We start from the raw sequence: 24,132 nt of genomic DNA, 5'->3' as shown, positions 1-24,132 counted from the left end.
CTTTCTATTTTCACTTTAGTTATTGTTACAAGAGGGCAAGCTTTGTATGAGGAAAGTTGCATTTTGTGTTTGTCCCATTCTGATTATCTTAGCGTAGTGACAATTCCCCAATAGTATTGTTGTGCACACGGCTAGTGCAGATTACCACTGAGGTGTTGTAGGTGTGAATGGATTTTTATCTCTATATGTGCCTTTATGTGTTTGACTGGGCGAGCAATTCAGGTTGTAATCTTTGTTTTTTATTGCCTGCAGTCAGATAGGCTGCTCCTTCCCAGCAACCTTGAATAGGATAAGCAATAGAAAATGGATGTGGACATTTGTAGATTTTTTTTTTTTTTTTTTTAACTGAGCTCACATCTGCTATTATCCAGCATTAAGATGCTTTTGCCTCTTCCAGTTGTCATAAAAGTCTGATTAGCACCTTAATGAATCATCAACTTTTCCCTTAAGTCTTGGACTTAGCATTAATTCAAATGATTTGAGGCTAAAAATATGCATATTTGGTTTGGCTCCAACACACCAATGAGCCTATTAAGGATAATAAGTATGAAAAATAAGTGTGAAGTCACAAAGATAAGTTTTGAAAACAACAAGGCAATAAATATTTAGCAGGTCAAAATTGTACGGCTTTCATCAACTAAAAGATAAATTTTCATGACTTTGTAAATAGTACTCAATAAAGAAGTGAAAAATGTGGCAAAACAATTGCTCATTACCTTGCTGGTGATATAGACACCCACGAGATGAAAAACCAACATACCCTGATGTTGGTTTTGGTTTCAATATGAAGCTGACCGTTTCCCTTTTGGTTAGTCTACGTAATTCTGAGCTAATATTAAACCAGGAGTTTGCAGGATTTTCCATCAACTCCCATGAGCGTTCGCATAGCCACTGTTGATATAATAGAGTTCATGACCCCAAAATTGCTGTTTGGAGTTTATTTATTTTTGTTGTGAATGCGGTGATGTTGCAAGGTGACAAGAGTTTTGTGAGGATGCAGGTCTCAGGTGGCGGAGAAGATGAGAGTAAGAATGACAAAGCCTGTGAAAGGGCAAAGCTGGTTTAATACAATGTAGGATGTCATCACTCATTGTAACAATGGCGGTCAGCAGTGTAAAGGAGAATGGTGACGTGGAAACAGTGTGTTGGTGCACATGTCCTCAAGATAGATAGCTTCATCTCGGCCAAATGCGTGTGCATCTACGTATATGTTAACTATTCGGAACAATAATTTCTATTTGCATTCATTTCTATTAATGGTATAGAGACCTTATTTAACTCAAGATTGTCCCAATCCAAATTTCAGCTCCTCATGTAGAATACATTTAATTTGAATTATTATTTAAATTATTATTATTTTTTATTCATTATTATTATTTTTATTATTTTTATTATCATAAAAAGCATGTATATTTAATTGCAGTGTTAATGTTCAAAGTCAAATGTTACAAAATGTCTTACAATAAAATATGTTTTTATCAATAAAACTTCAATGCCTGCTATGCCTTGTTGGATGGATGGATGGATGGATGGATGGATGGATGGATGGATGGATGGATGGATGGATGGATGACAGCAATCTTGCAGCATTTGATACAGTGTGCTTGCCAGCTTCTGTTGGAATATTTAAAGATGTTTTCGACGAGACATCATGACCTATTTCTTTTTGGCACAACAAAAAGTTTATCTTAGAGTACAATTTTTTTTAAAATAGCTCCTCCTTCACCTTACTTCCTGCACTTCTGTTTATACACTATCTTCACTTCCTATCGACGCCTTAAATGGTGACTTATATAATTTTTCTTATTTACTGTAATTTCTCGTTGTCTTCAGCTTGCTTCCCAATTGATCCATCAATTCTCCTATACTTCCTATACTCTTCAGCTCAGATTTTACTGCAGCCTTTTAATTTTTATTTTTTTTAACCACCACTCTACTCTCATCCTTCCTTTCTCCAGAGCAGTTAGTATATGGTAGGACTTTACTTTCACTTTCAGTAACTATTGCGGCATGCTTGACCACAGCACCACAACAAATCCGCACATGAATATTTGCCAAGTTGTGGCTTCTATTTAATGTACACATGTTAACATAGTTTTATTTACAGGAGCAATGAAATAGCGTTAAGTAACCACTGAAGAACATCGACGGATATCGCAGCATGGATTGGTATGGAACACAGGCAAAGAAAGTGCAGATTTCATATTCCATAGAGGCCAGGTGTTTTTTGACCTGCAGCAGTGGGACACATTTAGAAGTTAATTATTCATGATGGCCTTTGCATTGTTTCTCCTGTAGGAGATGAGCAGAAAGATAGCGAGGTGTGGCTCGTGATCTCAGAAGCTTCCGAAATGCTCCTCTGCTGCTCACATGTTTAAAACTTCCCATCAGAACTTCAGAGCAACCTCATGTTCAGCCAGTCCCCCCCCCCCCCCCCAATTTTCTTATATCCTGCCTTCATGAACCCTGTGTGGCTGTGTTGTTTGCTGCGTCAGTGAGTATTAGGTCACACACATGCTTGACTGTTCCTGATACATTCAACTAGAGGTGAAATCATTTTATGCCTCAGTAAATATAGCAAGCTGACGCCAGATGAGATCAGCATTCAGATGGGGAATAGTCACTCGCTTTTAAATAATTTTGCACGCAAACAGTAAGTTCGAATGGTAAATATACAATTTAATTGCTTCATTTTTCTTCTCATAATTTGTCTTCTTCATTGGTGATTGGCGTAAAATCAAATTAGGTTGACCGATCTTCTTGCTTTTTTTTTTTCTATCTGTACAAGATCACAATGTCATCAGTAACCATAGCAATTGTCCAGTATGTTCTCATTAATGACTCTGTCGACACAATCTATAGTAATTGTTCATTTCCTCCTGGGCTATAGCCTATAGGGCCTATTCACACATTAATGGGGATGGCATACATCATGCATACCCAAGGGACTCGTGATGTATTTCAAAGAGAAAGAGACAAAGTTGCATATTAATTTAACGACTATATCGGCCCAAAGAAACCTTGTGGGTATTTGTTACGCTTGTTTTGCATTGTACTGATCGTAGCATGTCATATTTCACAACAAATATAACCCAGGAAGGGAAGAATGGCTTTATTGATGTCAGAATCTGTGTATGTTGCATATTTGATGGTATAGATTATTTTAGACTGCTCTATGCTATGGAAAAAAAAAAAAAAAAGCACTGTGAGGTCTGTGTCTTGCTGTAGCAAAAGCAATCAGTTAATGCGATGCTCTGCCGGAAAGGCTGTTGGGATGCCTTGTTTACTCAACAACACTGAAGGACGTGGTACTGATAATGTCATCCATCAGATGTCTGGGAAAGTGTGTCTGCGTTTGTCTAAGCATGACTTGGTTGCTACAGGGTGTGGTCTTTTAGTCAAACCTATTTTCTCCAGGGGCCTCCATCCTGCTTTCCCCCTTCAGTCTGGTCTCCATGTTGTTTCGTAGGCGTGGTCTCATGGGAGTTCATGTCCCACGTGGTATTAGATTTGATTCAGTGAGTTGGTTTCCTGGGAGAGACTGCTTGCACGATGGATGCTTTACGGTCTTGACCTTATAAAGCGACAAGAGTTCTGAAAAATGACATTTAGCAAAGTATATCAGCATCCATTACTGTCTGTAAATGGGAGTGTGGCAGACAGAATTTAGAGGCTTGTATTTTTGTTACTACAAATATTGCTATCACAAAAGGGCTTGGCTGTCGATTTCTAACCGTCATCGATTGCTGAGTCTCCACTGGTGTGACATCATCGCTGTTTAGGCCCTCCCTCCTCTTGCAAATTGCACACAAACATTGCCACACCCTGTATGCCAACGCACAAACGCACACATAGTATACACAAATCATGAATGACTATAATAAATACAAATTAATTTGATTAAAATTGTTTATCAGTCAGTCAGTCAGAGTGATCTGCAATGTTACAATTTTAAATAAATTAATTCAACATCTACCATATGTAATGTTCCCCAAATACAACTTCTTTTTGTAGCGTATATTTCCCACCTCTGGAACGTGAGGTGAGTTTGCACAAATCTGCTTTTGTGCAAGCCTGAAATACACAAACACTAAGACAGTTATATCTTATTCTGGAATCATGTGATGCAGGGTTTAGTTGAAGCTCACAATCAATACCCTGAGGGGAGAAAACAAACTGTGTGTCTGCGTATAAATTCATTGTGGGCGCTTCCATATTTCCAGAATAGATGTAATGTAGATGTGTAATGCAGTATGTTATCTTTCTTATCTGAGGTTATGTTTCCATTAGGATGTGTGCATATAATGTTTTTGCATGCTGTGATGGGTACAAAAGAAATATATACAAATAAATAAATGCTGATAAGGTTGAAAACGAAACTTACTGTTAAATGGGACATCTGATTCTGTCATTGTGGTTGAACCTTGGCTGGAGGTAGGACCAAGCGGTGACTGTTGAGAGTTGTTGTCATACGACGGCCTTCTCCAAGTCACATTGAGCATAACCCTCCCTCCATTAAATCATGGTTTGCATTGTAATGTTGTCACATAGCCATGAATCAGAGCTGCACCTTCATTAGCTGGAGGACACATCATAAACAACAAAAATAATAATATCAGAAATATTCATAATAAATGCAGCAGAGGTTTCTGGGCTATTTTAGGCTGCAGGTCTTAATTGTCAACACAGCAATCTGCTTGTTTTCGCCTCACTGTACAAGCTGCAGGTTTGTTTGAGTTCAGGTCAGAATGTTCTAAAAATAAACCCGCAAGATGCTTAAAGGCAGTTGGAGTTAGATTGTTGCTTGGTGATGGAGCACGCTTTGCATGCGCCAATGTTATTGTGATGTGTCTGTCTTTTGAGAGATTTGCAGTCGTGCAATACTGCTGAAGAGCCAAATAGTGGGAAGCGGAAATAGCCAACATTAAGTGGCAGCACTGGTGTTATGAAACATTGAATTGATAGGTGCATTTTCATTTTTTATTCTCCCATCCATACATGATAATAACACACCGTCTGAGTTTTACATCTCAGGTCTGTTGGTTTCATATCATTAGAACCCTAACAATGTTCAACAATGATTGAACCTGTTCTTTATGTGTCACCCAACCCCCACCTCCTCCTGAAACACGCATACAGCAATCTACTGTTAGTGCACTACTATTTTAGGATCAGCTTACATGCTAATCGATCCCTTAATTGATTTTTCTCCGTGAAATGTGGCTCAGAGACAGACGGATATTACAGTAACTGCTGCTGCATTTGATTAAACTTTAAATAGGTTGAATAATATAATAATTGGAAACTATGCTCCACACCAATATGATACATGAAAAGACAATCTTGAGCTGAACTGAAAGATGGAATTTGGTATGGATTCATATAAAACCATTAGTAGTAGTTTTAAATATGGTTGGTTTACAATTTTGTACCTCTACTGCTTAGCTTTTTCAAGATAGTATGCTCATTGCACTCATACGAAATAATACCTGTGTGCATAAATTTAATGTCACCAGCAGGAGGTGCTAAAGCTGCAGCTGTCGTCCATATAACAGTTGAAACTCTTGCCAAATGCAAATGCAGCATACATCATAGCAGATAATACTCGTAAATGATGGAGTGATTCAGCATCTTTGTGTCAGTCAACATTTATGACATGTTGTATTGTTGACTGAACCTTGCGATAATAATTTGGACAATTTGACGAAGACTTAACACATATGTACACTTCTTCACTTGGGCGCACATTATGCACTCAACCTGTCAAAGCGTGTTCCATCAGTGGTATGGAGGGTGCGATGCAGATGGATCCATTTAACCACCATGCAGGGGGAAAGGGGGGCGAGCCCGGCATTGCAGATATCAGCAAGCCACCATTGCTTGTCTACTCTTCGTCCCCCACCCCCTCCAGCCTGAGTGGTATGCACCAGCATCTCTGATGGCTCATAAAGACACTGTGTACCCAAGTTCATCCTCTCCTCTCTTCCAATTCGTCTTTGATGCATTACAGCATCAAAGGGGTGAAATGATCGATTGCACCCAGATGACAAGCAACATGGCAAAGCATAAAAAAAAATACCTGTGCAATCTATGATGGAAGAATTGCTATTGCTTCTGCTTTTGTTGCAATGAGCGGCCATTTAGAGTGATTCATTTCAATTTGGAAGCTGCAGATTCAGCACACTCAATCGCCTGCAATTCACCGCAAAGATGACGGCCAAAGGACTCACATGAATCCAAAAAGAGCTTGTCAGCTACTTTTCATCTGGGGGTAGCTTCTTTGATACTACCACTAGAAGGCGTCATGATTAGGATTTTTTTTTTTTTTCAATTATCCTGCTCAAGTTTTGGGAAATCTATCCACCTGTGATCTCTCAATCACAGTGTTGATGCAAATAAACAAACATCCCTTAAAGGCCTTTCACAATGTGGGAAATTCAGTCTTTATTTAACCTAAAAATATTTGTTTTGGGATTCTGGAAGCAAGCCTCAGGAGCCAGAAAACACTCGAGACATGTTTCTGCTCTCACATGATTTAAATTCTGTAATACAGACCCATCACCAGACCTCACATTTAAGTGATGCACATGAAATGCACGGAGGCCCTCAATTATTACAGTGCTTATTTTGCTTTATTTTTGCTGATCCCATAGCTATTGCAAGTCTATTTGTGAAGCAGTGCCACACGCAGTCAATAATCTTGAACAGTGCCCTTGAGAAGATGGCAAGTTTTGCATAGACAATATTTCCAGTACATTAGCATAGACCCTGCATTGGGAGCAGAATCATACAGCATTGATGCCACAGAAATAGAAACATCTGTGATCTGTAAAGATCCCATATGTTTCTTGAAGACGGAACAGCCGTTTTATATTCAAGCCGAGAACTCATAGGCGTATGACTGAACCACTACTTTTGATTGTATTCAGACATTCTAACCATTTTACAAACATAACATATTGCTGACATATCACACAAAAACGGCAAAGCCCTCAAGGCATAGTCTGCAGAAAAAAAGAAAAACAAATCTTCATTTTAGATATCAAAAAGCTTTCATGCTGCCCATGTTTTCTTTTCCGTATGAAACAGTCTCAAATGAATCTGAGTCGCCGACACCTGCCCTATAATGATACCAATATTGACTTGATAAAAAGGCCATGCTCACTCGCCGTTCTGTGAGTGTGCCATTTCTACCGCAGCATACTCGTTCGTCTCTAGTTATTTACAAATATACCTACAAATTTAACAGTCATGTCATGCCGTTAAACGATATCACACAAAAAAAACAAACCTAAATTTACATTGAAAATTGTAAAGGGCTCCTGTGATAATCTTTTGCAGAAGTGTGTAAGAACTAATCCCGAATTATTTCACTGATGGCCCCTTCTAATAAATTATTCGCATTTAACTTCTCACGCCAAGGTTTTTTTTATTTTATTAATGTGTTTTTATCACAACAGTGGAGAGATTAGCTTAGGCTGTCGCTGTAGTTTGACTGTTGGCTTGCAGCTGCGTTAAACCCCTTACACACTGAACATTGTAACTCGCATACAAACACATGCACACACACACAAATGCATTAAAGAACACACGTTTTAAAGCCACATCTGTTCACATGGAGGAGGGTTTTTATGTACTGTACATCTGGACTGGGTCATATGATGTGTGTGTGCGTGTGAGGATAAATAATAGCTGAATGGATGAGTCTTACTTTCATTATTCACCACCCCTTTTCTGTCATTATGTCCTTCCCTCATGCTTGCACACATAAATGCTTCATTTGGGCTCTGCATAAGTACGGTAGATGTGTGTGCGTGAGAATCCAGCAGCGTGAACCAGTGGGAGCGTCTTCATTTTTCTACGAGAACTGTGGAGATATTAGTATAAAAAGGATGAAAGGAGTTGAAGGGGATTTTTTTGGTCGGATATTCCAGTGAAGGTCATTTTGGAGACACTTAACTTCCAGATTCTCTCCGATCCAACTTGGATTAATTTATCTTAGAAAACTTTGTCTTTTCACTTGACCTTTAAGGTCAAAATTGTTAGCAGACATTGATGAGAGACATTTTTCACACATATTCGTTGATTTGTAGCGACAGTCAGTTAGGAAATTGCAGTCATGGCCCATGCTGCTGCCCATTTGAAGAAGGCGCGAGAGCTTGAGCTTCATCCAGAGTACAAGGCGCTGCAGAAAGCCAGGGAGAGGCGACGGCGCCAGCGGGAGAGAGCTGAGCGGAAGCGGAAGGTAAAACAAATCTGCTCTTAGTTCATTTTAGTTGAGATAATCATGCAAAAAATATCTGGAAAGGGATGACCACCATTTAATTTCATTGGATACACATAGCTGCTGTTCGTTTCCGTTTGTTTTTCTGCTGTTGTTTGTTTTTGCCCACCCAAAAAAAAATCACAATATGGGCTGAAATGAAGCTTGCATTTTAATGATGAAGCAATTCATTTAACATGCTTCAGTATTAGCATAGACTCGACCGTATAATCCAGTAGCCTTCATTAGATGACTGACAAATCCCGATTACAAATCCAAATTACAACTGCTTCTCAATCAAATCAATGTTTGGAATTCTTTGCTGTCAGTGTAGAGTCTAGACACACACACACACACACACACACACACACACACACACACACACACACACACACACACACACACACGTTTGTATAGATTTCTATATGCCATGGATACTACTCTCAACCAGACTAAGAAGACTTATTTTACCGTTGCTTACTGTTAGTAATTTCCAATGATTTCCATTCAGGCACAAACGTTTCAAGTCAAGCCAGGAATTTTTCCGCACCCTGGCCATAAATGGAAATTAAATATCTCAGAAGCCTGTCATATGTTCAAATAATAATGAATCTTGCTTAAATCCCCATGTTTCAAAAGCACCAAATGATTCCATTAGTTTCTTAACACAGGCAGACACATATGTGTAGTTCATTAAAATGCTTCATTTTGAGCTGCTGTAGGTTTCCATGGCATTTCCTTAAGATTTCCAAATGACTGAAACCTGACCTGAGTCATTTGTCCAGGCGTGACCTCCTGCACGCCAACATGACTTTTGACGTTCCTGAAGAGGAGTAGCACTGAAGCCCGTGCACGCTCCAGTCCAAGTCAAGCCCAGCTGTCATGTACGCCACTCTGGGCACACACAATGGCGGAAGAGACGGTCTGGAAGAGTAAAAATAACCAAGGCAGGAGACTTGACAGTTGTTATCATGCTGACAGGGAGAGCGCATTGGTAGAGGAAGAGGAGGCTGGACTGTAGGCCTTGGCGAGATCTCAGAATCAGCCAGGGAAATGAGAGGCTAAGGGGTCTTTTGGCTGAGACAGGACAGAGTGATGGTATTACCGAACACTGCGGCGGAGATCCAGTATGCAGCAGCAGTCGGTTGAAATTATGGACACATTTAATGGCCTGTAGGGTTTTATCGACCATTTGTCAGCCTAATGTCCAGAAATTGACTTGAATAGGAAGACTTGGACCTTAGGATTCAGTTTTCAAGCTGAGCAGTGACTGTTGGACTTAGCTTGCTAATCATGGGAAACGCAGCAACGTGCGTGTCTTGTAGATCAGATAAAATGCTCAAAACTACTTGGAGTGAAAAAGATTTGAGTCAACAAAGCGACCTGCATCTGGCGTCTGGATCTAATGACTCACTGGTAAGAGACCAGGCAGTTTTGTTTGTGCGGGAGTTTTGTTTCTTTCTTTTTCATAATGTATCTTCTACATGGAGGTGGGCTTTGTCTGTGTCCTGGAACATCTCAGCATAAGTAGGCCCCGCCTTCTGAACAGGGGGCGTGGCTTTATCCCAGATGTGATTTTGTCTAATGTTTGTTTATAATATTTTGCATAAACTAATCTGTGCAATCTGTACTGAAATGACAATGTCTGCAAATTGATAGGACATTCATCTCGTACAACTAAAGAACCCAAATTACGACAACTTAAAGCAATACCCGTACGAGTTGAACGTAAATAATATTTAACATGTCGTATGTATTAATGATAGTAATATTTGTAAGAGGAAATATGTAATAATGATGAGAAGAAATGTGATAGCATATGAAATGTGATAAATACTGAAACAAAATTGTTCACAGAAGTAATCGTCTTAATAAAACTGAAATTGGAATTGATGTAAACCTAATGTTAGACATGAACAGGTTCAAACATATACATACTATACATTGACTTTCCAAAGATAGAGAATCATTTCGTGTCAAAACCACAACCAGTCTGGACATTTGTATCTTATGTTTCAGTGAGATAGTTGGAAGGACTCAGGTTGTCCTGCAGAGTATTTCTGGATGATCCACAATCCAGGTCAGAGGATCCAGGTCCATCTGAACCACTTCACTCATCTCTTTCCCAGCCTAGACAATAACTAGGTCAGCATTTTTAAGGAAGGAGTAAATATATTTCCATCAAAACAAAAAATACAATAACTTAAAAATTGCAGTCTCGCAGTCAAACAGTTTTTCAGTTTGGTGGTTTAATTTAGACAATCTTACCCAGACAAACAGCCTGAGTGTCACAGCGAAATAACTATCTCAATAATACATATTTTTAAATATGTGAAACCTACTCTGATAATACATAAATACAACAGCCCAAAACCTATGGAAGAGTGAAAGTCAACACTCTCTAATAAGCACTTCAATGTGTTTCTCTCCCTCCAGTCGGACAGCAACACTAGTTTCCTGCGGGCTGCCAGAGCTGGAAACATCGATAAAGTCCTTGAGTTCTTGAAAAATGGAGTTGACATTAGCACCTCCAACCAGGTAAGAAACTGAAACATTCTCAAAATAGTTTGTCTGACATCAAAAATTCGGGTTTTGGCACAGAGATCATGCACATGAAAACATCTGCTTTTGCTCTTGGTTTAAGAAAAGGCTGATTGTGATTTCAGACCTATTCTGAACAGAATGCGAGCTCAAAACACAACTGTTTCATGAAGCATTTTGAAGCTTTATATCCCCAAAATCTCACTTTCTATACAGCCTGTGCTGTGTCATAGTGGCTTCCTGCTCAACCTGCTCAGCATTCACATCTAATCCAGCTACCACATTAACAAATCCTTCCCAATGCCTCTGCAACCCACTACTCTCACTCTTCCCAGCAATGTCAGCAATATTCCCCAACAGCTGGTCTTTCCTTCCCCTTTGCACCCATCCTCACCCACATTCCACATAAGAGTAAGGAAAGGGGAGGGTGCAAAATATCTTCCATCGAAAAGTCAGACACCAACATGATTTACAGTTGTCATAAAGTGGATTAAAGCATTGGCGGGAGAGGTGTGTATCTCATGTGTCAAAGCAAATAGCTGTTTCATTACACTGTTATCTCTTGATAGCAACTATTCATACTCTCGGCTCTAATTGGTTAGCTGAGAGCAAGTAGCTGGGACCCACCTCCAATTCTACTGTTTGTTGTCCCTAGCACCATGGCTGTTGTTTGTTCGCAGCATGCCCATTCATACACACTTAGACACACACACACCTACACTTAGACACACACACACACACACACACACATACACACACTGGGTCCACCGTGCTCTCTGCAACAGGAGACCCTTGCCCTTCATAATATCTGTCATGTGTCAGATGATCAAATTTAACCCCTTGTCAGGTGACCAAAAAGTGCGTGACATTATTATTTATACTCGCGCGTGTGTGTGTCTGTGTGTGCAAAGGCATAAGGCAATTAAAGAGCATATCAAACACGTTAATCTCCATAATGCTTGCTTGATAACGTTATGTTATTATTATTACGGCATTCAACACAATTGGGATAACGCTTTCTAAAACCAGGTTACTCCTTTACATTCTTTTTTTATGTTTTGTTATATTTCCATCGTAAATGACTAAGTCAGTCTGCCTTAGAGAGACATCACCCCACGTGGTATTGTAAGCCGGACCCCCGCTTACAGGCAGGTGACCTTTTGAGGCCTACTGATAAAGCGTTGGCTTCCCCGCGATTTGCAGCGATATTATTGTTTCCAAGGAAATGAGCAGATCCAAATTATGTCTGTGGAAAAGCACTCAATGCAATTACAGAGCCATTATCCGCAGCGGTCAGCTGAGTCAGGGCATCAGCAGTGATGATCTTATATAACCAAAACCTGTAATGGACTTCATGAAGCTTATTGTTCAGAGCTTATCACTGGACATACAATATCTTCATTCTCCTGTACAAACATGTCGCGTTCGTACGTATCTGCTATCTGTTATGTTAGTTCAGTGAGATCCAGGAAAAGTGGCATCATTAGATTCTTAGAGATGGTATAACGTCATACCCTTCATTTATAAGTCAATCCAAAGATCTTGGAAAGCATCAGGCAGATCAAGTGTGGCGCCAAAAGCCAAAGCTTGCCAAGTCGTTTGGAGTCAGAGATACTCCTCCTGATTGTCAAAGCAACAGTCCTCACAGATTTCGTGAATGAAATTTTTCTTGATTCATTTTTGACCATTCATTTCTGTCATAACAAGGACATTTGTTGTACGGGAATGTCATCTGTTTCATACTCACATTTCAACAATTAAAAGGCCATACTTCCTCGTTAATCCGCCCAAATGTTAAACCCCTGTTATTCTTAAACCTGCGTGTTGACATTGTGTCCTCTACTGCACTTATTAAGTCCATGGGAAGCTTTGGACTATAGGACATTAGTTAGCATGTGATAAGGTCACACATTCCATTTAATCTCACTTAAGTGAACTGGAGTTCACTTAAATGTTGTCTATTTACACACTGCATGTCCATTAGCTAAATGAAGCTTTTAGTTACGGCTCAGAGTAAAAAGAGATTTAAAATGTGTGTGTGTTTGCACACACACACACACACACACACACACACACACACACACACACACACACACACACACACACACACACACACACACACACACACACACTCTCTTGTCTCGCCGTCTTTGCGGGGACCCAAATTTGACATTCTGCCATTAGAGCACAAACATTTGTATTTGTGTGGATATTTTGACTGCTCCACACAAGATCTCCATGAACACAAGATTCTCTAGGTTTGGTGATTTACTGAATTTGTGCAGTCACGACGATATTTATGACAGCCAACATTTGTACGACTCGGCCTTCTTTAATAAGCACAAGATGCAATGTGAAGTTAGTACGTTATTAAATGTACTGTCAGTGAAATATCCCCAAAACACGTGTATTGATGTGCGGGATTTGCTTGTGTCCTTTTGATGAGAAGCTAAAACCTGAGGCTGCTTGCACATTCAAATGTGCAGCGAGGATCATCTTGACGCACATTTGGAAGCAGCTTCATTTTTGCCTTTTTGGCACTGCAGTGACAAAAATATCGCTGACTCACTAGGCTGCGTGATTTATAATTCATTGATGGGCCGACGGCATTAGAGCACTGGCAATGTGACCACGCGAACGCTGTTCTGCGAATGATGTGCTCAGCGTAACCACACCGACCTGATTGTCGCCGTGGGGATTATGATTATTGCACACATGATTTTGGTATTGCACGTTATGCAATACACTCACTAAGCATATCATTAGGCATACCTGCACATGCTGCCTCTGCAAAGATAATAATAGTAATAATTAATAATACCAGGTGTACCTTATATGGATCATCAAATTAATATGTTTCTATTTTTTTAACAACCTAATTGAAAGTATTAACTGTGATCTGATTATCTGGCGACCAGTCCTTGGTGTCTCAGATGAGTCATGGGTGAAACGTGGTCATAAATCGAATCCGTGGCTGGCGACATCATGGAGATCTTGCAGTTTATCTGAATAAACACAATTTGCACGGGTCAATGTCATGCACAGAGCCCAGCGAGTCTATTTTTTGCTTCCAATATCAAACACTGTGTGTGCTTTGACCCCCCCCTTGATTCTAATGGAAATGAAGTGAGCCGCTACAATTGGCTAGTCAGCTCTGTTTCTTCCCACAATGGCGCAAACGCCCATTTGCGCTTATTTCTACATGTGCATAGGCCAGGAAAATACAGAACGATAGAAAACTCCACCAAGCAGTTAGGCTGGGCTTTACGATAAACTTTGACGTTGACAGGACACATATAGACAAACAACCATTCACAATCATATTCTCATCTATGGGTAATTTAATGTCCCTCAGGGGCTACCAGCAACCGCTTTCATTTGTGACTTTTTATCTTTTGAATGGTTTTGCAGATTGCATAATGGCAACCTTCATATGAACCCTTTTAAAAGTCGCTCAAGTTGCTCACTGATCCGCACTGCAATTGGCATAGTGTGCTCCCTGAGGACTGCCCTCTTTTCTTCTTGAAATGATGACATTTAAGTTGCCTCTAAATATGAGTACCCCTGTTTATGTACTTGGGTGTCCTACTTACCCTCTATGACTGCGCAGAAAGAGGGCAGTAACATGACACCCGCTGTGGCATTTAGGAACTTACCCCTGTGCATGTGTGCGGGTCCACTTTTTTTTTTTTTGCCTTCGTCTATGTGTGTGTGTGTGTGTGTGTGTGTGTGTGTGTGTGTGTGTGTGTGTGTGTGTGCATGCCTGACAAGTGAAGAAAGGGGGCGCCGGTAGTGGATGTGTTAGCAACATTGCAGCTCCTTATTGACATCAGTGCCAGGCTAATCTTCAGAGCCAGCAGGCACGGGTAAGAGGACGAGTACGCGCCTACGACTTTGGACCCAAACCTGTGGACCACTGTTGAGAGTTGCTGCTCCATTATTCCAGAATCCAACTGGAAGTATAGTTTAAGGAGTCATAAGAAGACATTTTGGGTAGAGACAAGACTGCACTGAATTATTTTTGTAGTTTGAAAAAAAAAAACAGTGGACAATGGAAGAAGAGGAAGATGAGGTGAATATGCTATTCTGTTTTACATTCTACATTGACTTGACTGTCTCACAAAAGTTTATTGAGAATTGTGCTGTGAGTCAAAAAGGAATTTTTAATATCAATTTGAATCCAGGATTATATTTGTTTTGCATGACCTCTGCCAACTATAAATCCAAGGTTTAGGGAGACAGCCTTGGTGGAACTAACCTCGTGTTGTTTAGGAATTGAGAACAAAATATTACAGTAATGGACTGCACTTATATTGCGTTTTATCTACACCGTATTGTGTCTCACATTCACCCATTCACACGCACATTCATAATAAGTTTCCATCATGGATGATCTTGATTGACTGTAACTCCATTTCAAGTTTACTCATCCCCATACATGAAATGTAAAGGATTCATAGAATGTATATATAAATGCCACAGATATTCTAAATCAATATATAATCTATCACGTGGTCTCTGTGTTTGTTATTCTTGTAGAATGGTCTGAATGCTTTGCATTTGGCGGCAAAAGAGGGGCACCAGGATCTAGTGGACGAACTGTTGGAGAGAGGAGCACCTGTTGACTCATCCACTAAGGTGTAGTTTCATATATATATACTCCAACATACAGTGGAACATCAAGTCACAAACTTTAGTGGTTCTCCAAGCCTGTTTGTAACCTGAAAAGTTCTCAAATTGAGGTAATTTTTACTTTGATTCAGATGAAGGGAAGGAGGACTGTCACACTGGACTTGTGACAGGAGTGAATGTCAGATAAGCTGTTTGTTATGTGACTCTTTCCATGCCGCCGTGCTCCGTTCTTGGCAGCCAGCAGAGAACCTGTCACTCAAGACACCAGTGTGGCCTTTAATATTAGCTTTTCAGGAACCTTTAGGTCCCCAAAATAAAAGCATCAATCATCAGAACCTCTTTTGGTCAACAAGATGTATCACTTGAGTTGTATGTGTTTTAGGTCACATACTGTTGATGCTAAAATAAAATACTTACATACTGGCTAAGTTATCAACTGGCTTTAACTAAAATAAGCAAGAGCTCTATAAGTTTAACCCTTCGTTAACTCCACAGAAAGGAAACACCGCCCTTCATATTGCTTCACTGGCTGGGCAAAAAGAGGTGGTCTGCCTGCTGGTGAAGAGAGGAGCTGATGTGAATTCGCAGTCTCAGGTGAGAAGTCTTGGCTTGATCTCAAGGTTCTTGGGTTGATTGCAACACAAGCAGCAACATTTGTGTCAATCTGCACACAGAATGGCTTCACTCCGCTCTACATGGCCGCACAGGAGAATCACTTGGAAGTTGTTAGATATTTGCTGGAAAATGACGGAAACCAGAGTATTGCAACAGAGGTAACTTGATCGAAATGAATCAATGTGTTGAATTCTGCAAAAGGTGCCGGGCTGGGGGTATGTATGAATACATATTGATGAAGTATAATAATACAGGTATTGATTATAGACATATCAATGTTTTTAAATTATAATATATTGTGTAGAATGAAATTATACTTTGATTAGAAAAATAATGTGTATTATATTCGCTGATTGTTTACAAGAATAGTTTTTTTTTTTTTATTATTACATTCACATTCAATATGATGAGCCCATCTCCTTCTTCTCTGTGCTCCTAAAAGGACGGCTTCACCCCACTTGCCATCGCACTCCAGCAGGGTCACAACGCAGTGGTGTCCCTGCTGCTGGAGCACGACACTAAAGGCAAAGTGCGTCTGCCCGCTTTGCACATCGCGGCCCGCAAGGACGACACCAAGTCAGCCGCACTGCTGCTCCAGAACGACCACAACGCTGATGTCCAGTCCAAGGTGAGAGGATGCCACAACGCTAAATTTATGGCGGAACCTGGAGAGTGTCGGTCAGGGTTCAACAACCTTTTTGAAACTGGGAGCTACCTAACATTGGGTACTGGATATTGCGAATGGCTGTCTGTTTGTTCCACACTTCTGAAATAACAAATTTGCTCAAATTTTCTGCATTTATTTCTTATTATCAATTTTATATGATTAATTCCAATCATAATTAATATATTATTAATATAATTATAATAATTACAATTATTAATATTAATAATTAATTACTATTATGAATTAATGATAGTCCGTCCATTCTCCGAACCGCTTTATCATCACGAGGGTCGCGGGCGTGCTGGAGCCTATCCCAACAGTCTTGGGGCGATTGTCGGGGTTCCTATTGATTTCATTTCCTTAATCGGCCTTTTCAAAAGTGCATTACCAACAGTGTCCATGTCTTTTCCTCTGTGTGCCCTTGTTGACTTGCCTTGTTTGACATGTTGTGGTGAAAGCCCTTTCCTTACCAGCCCAATATCCTATCCTTCCATTTCTCTATGCCCACTAACCAGATGATGGTCAATAGAACTACCGAGGTACACCTTACCGACTCATTGCCGCTGTCTAGAATTCATTTTTTGTCTTCTTTGACCATCTCTGTTGTTTTTAGCTTTCCCCTTGTCAGGACTTTGTAGTCATGCATGTTAAAATTACAGTATGAAATAATATGACAGCATGTAATATAGATTACCCAGCATGGCTTACACTCGTATCTATACCTATACAAGCAAAGTTTATTTCCTTATTTAAAATAATGCTCAGTTATTAGCAGTAGTCACTACAAAAAAAAAAAATCTCGCATTCTTCTTATTTAGTTGCGTCTCTTTTTCTCTCCATCATCTGCAGCATGCGTACACCTAAGCCCGATGATATCTGATGTGTTTTACGATTTTTAAGTTAACTCTGTTTCTTAATCAAATTGCACCATGTCTATCAGAACGGGAAGGTAAGGAGTGAACATATCTACGACTGACTGTACTGTAGATTTGTTTTTAGTTTAGCGCTTATACCGATCGGTGTCCATTTGTCTGTCGGCAGATTCACGAGTAGATGCTTTGTGCAGTTTGTGTCTTTTTGTCCTACACGCTTTTGACTTTTTCGCTAGTATAGCAGTAAAGAAAAAACATGGCATGTATTATTGTGCGCATGCTCATTTTATGTGCTTCTTCTTAAGTCAATTTATGTGAGTGGGTGTGTTTTTAAGCATGCTGCCTCATGGTAATGCAACTATAGTTGAATGAGCTTTTTGTTTTTCCGCAGCTTTTCTTTTTCTTTCTTTTGCAAGTGTTCTCCTTTTTTTCACCTGCTGTTTCCACCATTACTCCCTCTCCTTTCCTTCTTGTCCTCTCCTCTGCTCTCCTGCTCCCGTGTCTCAAACAGAGCGGTTTCACCCCTCTGCACATCGCCGCTCACTATGGCAACGTGAATGTCTCCACCCTGTTGCTGAACAGAGGAGCCGCTGTTGACTTCACAGCCAGGGTAGCCGCCCTATTCCACTACTTTCACTAATCACATCAAAACGGTTGTGTGCGCTATTACTCAGCAGCTACCGCCATTATATGTACTTCAAATTAAAATTGAAGCACTGGCAATGAAATGTACAATTTAATGTTTTCATCTAGAGGGGCAATGAAATGTACAATTTAATGTTTTCATCTAGAGGGCAGTAATATTAAAAGACATTCATAATTATTTTATCTAGACTAAAAAAATTTGGTTGAATTGATTTTAAAGTCATTATTTTGACCATGACTCAGAATCACTGAGTTGCTGTAATCTTGTAATAATGTTTTTTATTTCCCCCCTATTGTGTTCTCATCTGTTCTGTCAGAATGGAATAACGCCTCTGCATGTGGCGTCAAAGAGAGGCAACACCAACATGGTGGTCCTGCTGTTGGACCGAGGAGCTCAGATCGACGCTAAAACCAGGGTGAGTCTGCACACTGCAGCCATTGGACTGTTTTTCCACTGCACCTTGAGCCAAGGCAGTCATTTTACATTTTACAGAACCCCCCCCCCCAAAAAAAATAAATAAACATAATCGAAATGATATATGTCCTGAAAACAAAATGATGATCGCGTATCAATTTACTCACAGAGGTCCTTACTCAGCAGAAAATCTCGGCTTTTGTAGGTGAAATCTGTGATTTGAATGGCAACAAGTACATACACAAATTAATGAGCTCTTTGCATGTAATAACTCCCGTTGCAGAAATATGCCTCGGTCTTTTCTTGTTTTGAAAAATAGCTAACTTAAACTTGATCATCCTAGGATGGGCTTACTCCGCTACACTGTGCAGCCAGGAGTGGACATGACTCAGCAGTGGAATTATTGCTGGAGAAAGGCGCACCAATTTTAGCCAGAACAAAGGTAATGTGATTGTTTATCCCTTCAACAAACTCACGTCATGCAGCTTTACCTATTGGAGTTCAATGCTACATGACAAAGAGAACATAAAAATAAACAAACACTTTTTTAGATTTTAGATCAAAGCCCTCTAAAAAGGCATCTCTATTATTAGATTGTGTATTGGTCAATGAGGAAATAACAGATGACACTATGATTCTTCATCCTCTACAGAATGGATTGTCCCCACTGCACATGTCAGCCCAGGGCGACCACGTGGAGTGTGTGAAGCTGCTGCTGCAGGACAAAGCCCCAGTTGATGATGTCACACTGGACTACCTCACAGCGTTGCACGTCGCAGCTCACTGTGGCCACTACAGGGTCACCAAGCTGCTGCTAGATAAGAAGGCCAATCCCAATGCCAGAGCACTAGTATGCATACAAATTGGGCATAACATGAGCTTGTGTCGCATGAATTTGAAAAAACACATCTTTCTCTCATTACTAGAATGGATTCACTCCCCTACACATCGCTTGTAAAAAGAATCGGGTGAAAGTGATGGAATTGTTGGTGAAATACGGAGCATCCATCCAGGCTATTACTGAGGTGAGGCACTAAGAATGTTTCACTTTTACATTTTTATAGTCTAACAGTTGATGCTAAATAACTATAATAATATTGTCTTTTTTATTTTTTTATTTCTTCAGTCTGGCTTGACTCCCATCCATGTTGCCGCCTTCATGGGCCACCTCAACATTGTTCTACTTCTACTGCAGAATGGAGCTTCGCCCGATGTCCGTAACATTGTAAGTTTGAAACTCTCGCACAGGGTTTAAATTCATGTATTTAACTGTTTGTACAGCAGATGAATAATTATGCCATTGTAAAGTATTGGGACGCATATTTTAATCAGTGAAATATCCGTCTAATCAAATCTGGGGTTTCACTGATCCACTTTCTGGTTCTTGAACCTTCATTTTCCCAAGTATAATGACATTCTGTCTTTGGTGAAAAGCGTGGCGAGACAGCGCTACACATGGCGGCCCGAGCAGGCCAGATGGAGGTGGTACGTTGTTTGTTGAGGAACGGCGCGCTGGTGGATGCCATGGCCAGGGTTAGTCGGCATTGGCCATATTTCTGCTCCTTAAAAGCATATCCGTATTCGGTACACCTGCACAATGTAATAAGAATAGGATTAATCTTGTTGTGGACCTCCTCATTAGATTGTGGGGGTGTAACTCATGTTGTGATAAATGTACAGCTCACATTTTGTCATTCAATCACAGGAGGACCAGACTCCCCTCCACATTGCATCCCGATTAGGAAAAACTGACATTGTCCAGCTGCTCCTACAGCACATGGCTCACCCGGATGCTGCCACCATCAATGGTTACACTCCACTCCACATTTCAGCCAGGGAGGTGCAAGTGGAGACAGCTGCTGTGCTTCTGGAGGCTGGAGCTTCACACTCCATGGCTACCAAGGTGAGCAATAATTGTTATAATATACAGTTCAACATGAATTAAATTAATTTAATTTAAACTCTGGTTTTCCACTACCAAAGAAAGGATTTACTCCATTACATGTAGCCGCTAAGTACGGAAGCCTTGACGTAGCAAAACTACTGCTTCAACGCAAAGCTCTCCCTGATGATGCAGGCAAGGTGAGATGTTTAGAGTTTTTTTTTTTATTTTATGTTCATTTTTACCTCTATGCTGAATGTTGTTTTAAAGACAAAAACTAAAATTATGTATTAATAATGCATTTCACTTCTAGCCTTTAAATGTTTATGTAAATATGGTTTTGGATTCTCATTAGATTGTGCAGAACTTGCTGATGCATTTTGTCAGCTTATGTCTAAGAAGCTCTCGACGTAAAGGATTTTTTCATACAACTCAATTGTGTAACAAAATGCTTGATCACACAGAACGGACTAACGCCGCTCCATGTAGCGGCTCATTATGACAACCAAGAGGTGGCACTCCTGCTGCTGGACAAAGGGGCCTCACCTCATGCTACTGCAAAGGTGAGGACATTGTCATACAAAAGTGTCACAGGGTTGGATGGCTCAATCTTTAGCACAAGGTTGCAGGGAGGTGTTCTGCCTTACTCTTAATGAAGATTTCACACTGTTCACATTGCTTTCTACAGAATGGCTACACCCCTCTTCACATTGCAGCCAAAAAGAACCAGACTAAGATTGCACTAGCCCTGCTCCAGTATGGTGCCGAGACCAATGTTCTGACCAAGCAGGGAGTCACTCCTCTTCACCTGGCTGCACAGGAGGGACACGCTGAGATGGCCAGCTTGCTCCTGGGCAAAGGAGCTCACATCAACACAGCAACCAAGGTCCAAGAAATATTTTTATATTGATTCTCAGAGAATCAGAACCTTTTTTACAATTACACCGAAATTGACCATAAGCTAGAAAACAATGCAGTAACCAGCGATGTACTCAAATCTTGAGTGCAGTCCTTAAAACGTGTCACATGACTTTGTTCTGATGTCATCCCTATGACGCAGGTGTAATGAACCAACTGTTGTTTTTTTTATGGTAACCCGCAGTGTCATTTTGTATTACAGAGTGGACTGACTCCTCTGCATCTCACAGCACAAGAGGATAGGGTCAGTGCTGCAGAAGTGTTAGCCAAACATGATGCCAATCTGGACCAGCAAACAAAGGTAAACACAAACTAACTACATCAATCACTCAGCCAGCATGTGTTTATACTGAAATTATAGTTCTTAATCCTTGGTGTGTTTTGACAAAAGCAAAAATGTTATTAGGATGCATCGGGAGTGTTAGAAAAAAAAAAGGGAAAAAAGCATGTCTGAAATTTGTATCAAGCATTTAAGGGAATTTCTGCTATCTACTGGCCCGAAAGAAGTACTGCAATATTTCTATTATACTACTGTACATTACTTATTGCAGAAGCGTATTCTGCCAAGTAGCTCATCACCTTTATGCTCACATCTAACACCAGTCACAAAGAGGATTAGTTTTTCTTACTATTATTTATTTTACATCATCTGGATTTTTTTTTACTGACCCTGAATCTCCTCGTCCTTTAAAACAAAAATCTGCATGTGCATGTGAACTGACCAATAATTTGTGGAAAATAATATATCATATATTAAATATATCCAAATGATATTAACATGTGTCCAAAAGTTATTATTGTAAAATCTGCTAACTTCCTTTTGTCTTCACGTCAGCTTGGCTATACACCTCTAATAGTAGCCTGTCACTATGGAAATGCCAAGATGGTCAACTTCCTATTACAGCAAGGTGCCAGTGTCAATGCCAAAACCAAGGTAAGAGCCAAATAGTTAAATGAGAGCACAAATATTTTTCTTGTCATAGTAAACAAAATAAAACTTACAAGCATTTGTGCTCTATCCGTCTTGTAGAATGGATACACACCTCTCCACCAGGCAGCACAACAAGGGAACACACACATTATCAATGTTTTGCTGCAGAATGGGGCCAAACCAAGTGCTACTACAGTGGTGAGAAGGATAGAAAAAAGAGAATCCTTGTGTGGGGGGAAAAAAAACTCAATGATATTTCCTCCTCTTAGAATGGAAACACTGCTCTATCCATTGCCAGGCGTCTGGGTTACATCTCAGTGGTAGACACACTGAAAGTGGTCACTGAAGAAGTCATCACTACCACAACAGTAACAGTTTTCATTTTTAACATTTCAATTTTCTATAATGGGCTTTAACAATTCTTCAATCCTTTTTATGTCAGACGGTCACAGAGAAACACAAACTCAACGTCCCAGAGACCATGACGGAAATCCTTGATGTCTCCGATGAAGAAGGTGAGGATTTTTTATTCTTTTGATTTTTTTTTTTTTTTTTGTAAGCTCATTTGTAGGCCCATTTGTATTCTGAATGATTTGGTGTCATGTATCATAGCTCTGAGCTCTTGTAATTATGTAATACAATCTTAGGATTTCAAACATATGAATAACGTTTGAAACACTGTTGTCCAGGTGAGGACACTATGACTGGCGACGGAGGCGAATACCTGAGAGCGGAGGACCTTCGAGAGCTTGGCGATGACTCTTTGCCAGGACATTATTTGGACAGCTTCAGCTACATGAGCCACAACCTGGACAGGTCCTTAGTGCCAACCACACATTCAGTAATGAAACAGAATATAGTTGAAAAAAATGCAACTGAAATTCAAAAACATAAAACAACTTGCTGCAACTGCTAAACTGTGAAAAAATATTTTGAGGTGCCACATTTATAATTGTATTATCTTTTAATACTACTAAACTAATCTACAATAGAGTATGATTGAAATAATACTAATAATACTCATTACTAAACCCATTATTATTATTATTATTATTATTATTATTATTGTGTGTCACGTTCGCTTCAGGCCTCAGCACCAGAGCTTCCATCAGAGGGATGGCGTTCTCATTGAGGACATGATTACCAGCCATCAAGTGAGGACAAATCATATTTGAAAAGAAAATAATACACTGACATGTTTTGTAAATTGTAGTTGAAGACGAGTATTGTTTTGTTTGTCTTCAGGTGTCAGCACTATCAAGAGAGCAAGATAAGGACTCGTTCCGCTTGAGCTGGGGGGCTGAGCACCTCGATAATGTGGTGTTGTCCTCCAGTCTGCTGCACTCTGGGTATAACGCTGTACAAACACATCCACACTCACACACACACGCACACACACACACACACGGACACAAACTATTAGTGGTTCCTTGGAGAAGTGGCATTGCAGCTGTTATATAAATAAAGCTGCTTATGAACCATTTATCTTACTGTATGTTTAGAGTGAGTCACTTTTTTTTTTTTTTTTTACTTTGTCTTTTATTTTTCTCACTTTAATTCACTTTTCAATGTTTTTTACTTTTTCATTGTCTTGTGGCTTCTGTGTGCACACACTTTTGTGATCTGTGATTTCGTGTGTTATATTCTGCTTTTAGCCGTTCGTCTCCTTGCCTAGACCATGACAACAGCAGGTGATTCTCTTTGCCTTCTTTAGCTGCCTTGTCTCCTCCTCTTCTAGTTTATGTACTTTT

At 40.0% G+C, this 24,132-nt stretch overlaps 1 protein-coding gene and 1 long non-coding RNA gene across 5 annotated transcripts in view; one reads left to right on the top strand and one right to left on the bottom strand.

Moving 5' to 3' along the window:
• Positions 1-24,132, top strand: part of LOC147056995 (uncharacterized) — a 59,275-nt gene that overhangs the window by 1,269 nt on the left and 33,874 nt on the right. For 3 of the 4 annotated variants that reach the window (XM_085911254.1, XM_085911253.1, XM_085911256.1), the window contains exons 3-26: positions 10,700-10,801; positions 15,344-15,442; positions 15,932-16,030; positions 16,111-16,209; positions 16,494-16,679; positions 18,102-18,200; positions 18,553-18,651; positions 18,994-19,092; positions 19,303-19,500; positions 19,577-19,675; positions 19,777-19,875; positions 20,085-20,183; positions 20,356-20,553; positions 20,634-20,732; positions 20,997-21,095; positions 21,221-21,418; positions 21,653-21,751; positions 22,286-22,384; positions 22,481-22,579; positions 22,651-22,749; positions 22,824-22,896; positions 23,071-23,197; positions 23,469-23,535; positions 23,627-23,730. In XM_085911254.1, coding sequence (XP_085767380.1) covers positions 10,700-10,801; positions 15,344-15,442; positions 15,932-16,030; positions 16,111-16,209; positions 16,494-16,679; positions 18,102-18,200; positions 18,553-18,651; positions 18,994-19,092; positions 19,303-19,500; positions 19,577-19,675; positions 19,777-19,875; positions 20,085-20,183; positions 20,356-20,553; positions 20,634-20,732; positions 20,997-21,095; positions 21,221-21,418; positions 21,653-21,751; positions 22,286-22,384; positions 22,481-22,579; positions 22,651-22,749; positions 22,824-22,896; positions 23,071-23,197; positions 23,469-23,535; positions 23,627-23,730 — 2,738 coding nt within the window. The remainder of the gene's footprint in view (positions 1-10,699; positions 10,802-15,343; positions 15,443-15,931; positions 16,031-16,110; positions 16,210-16,493; positions 16,680-18,101; positions 18,201-18,552; positions 18,652-18,993; positions 19,093-19,302; positions 19,501-19,576; positions 19,676-19,776; positions 19,876-20,084; positions 20,184-20,355; positions 20,554-20,633; positions 20,733-20,996; positions 21,096-21,220; positions 21,419-21,652; positions 21,752-22,285; positions 22,385-22,480; positions 22,580-22,650; positions 22,750-22,823; positions 22,897-23,070; positions 23,198-23,468; positions 23,536-23,626; positions 23,731-24,132) is intronic. The other variant, XM_085911255.1, reaches the window with a different exon arrangement.
• LOC147056998 (uncharacterized) lies at positions 3,165-4,467 on the bottom strand. Its single transcript, XR_015066136.1, has 3 exons — positions 4,385-4,467; positions 3,735-3,825; positions 3,165-3,594 (listed from the first exon to the last, which is right to left on the bottom strand). It is a non-coding gene; the product is annotated as an uncharacterized LOC147056998 (long non-coding RNA).

This window comes from Syngnathus leptorhynchus, chromosome 5, assembly GCF_054491065.1.
Source record: "Syngnathus leptorhynchus isolate UIUO chromosome 5, UIUO_Slep, whole genome shotgun sequence".
Lineage (NCBI taxonomy): Eukaryota > Metazoa > Chordata > Actinopteri > Syngnathiformes > Syngnathidae > Syngnathus > Syngnathus leptorhynchus.
Note: the sequence above shows the minus strand (reverse complement) of the source record. Positions and strands in the feature narration are given on the sequence as shown.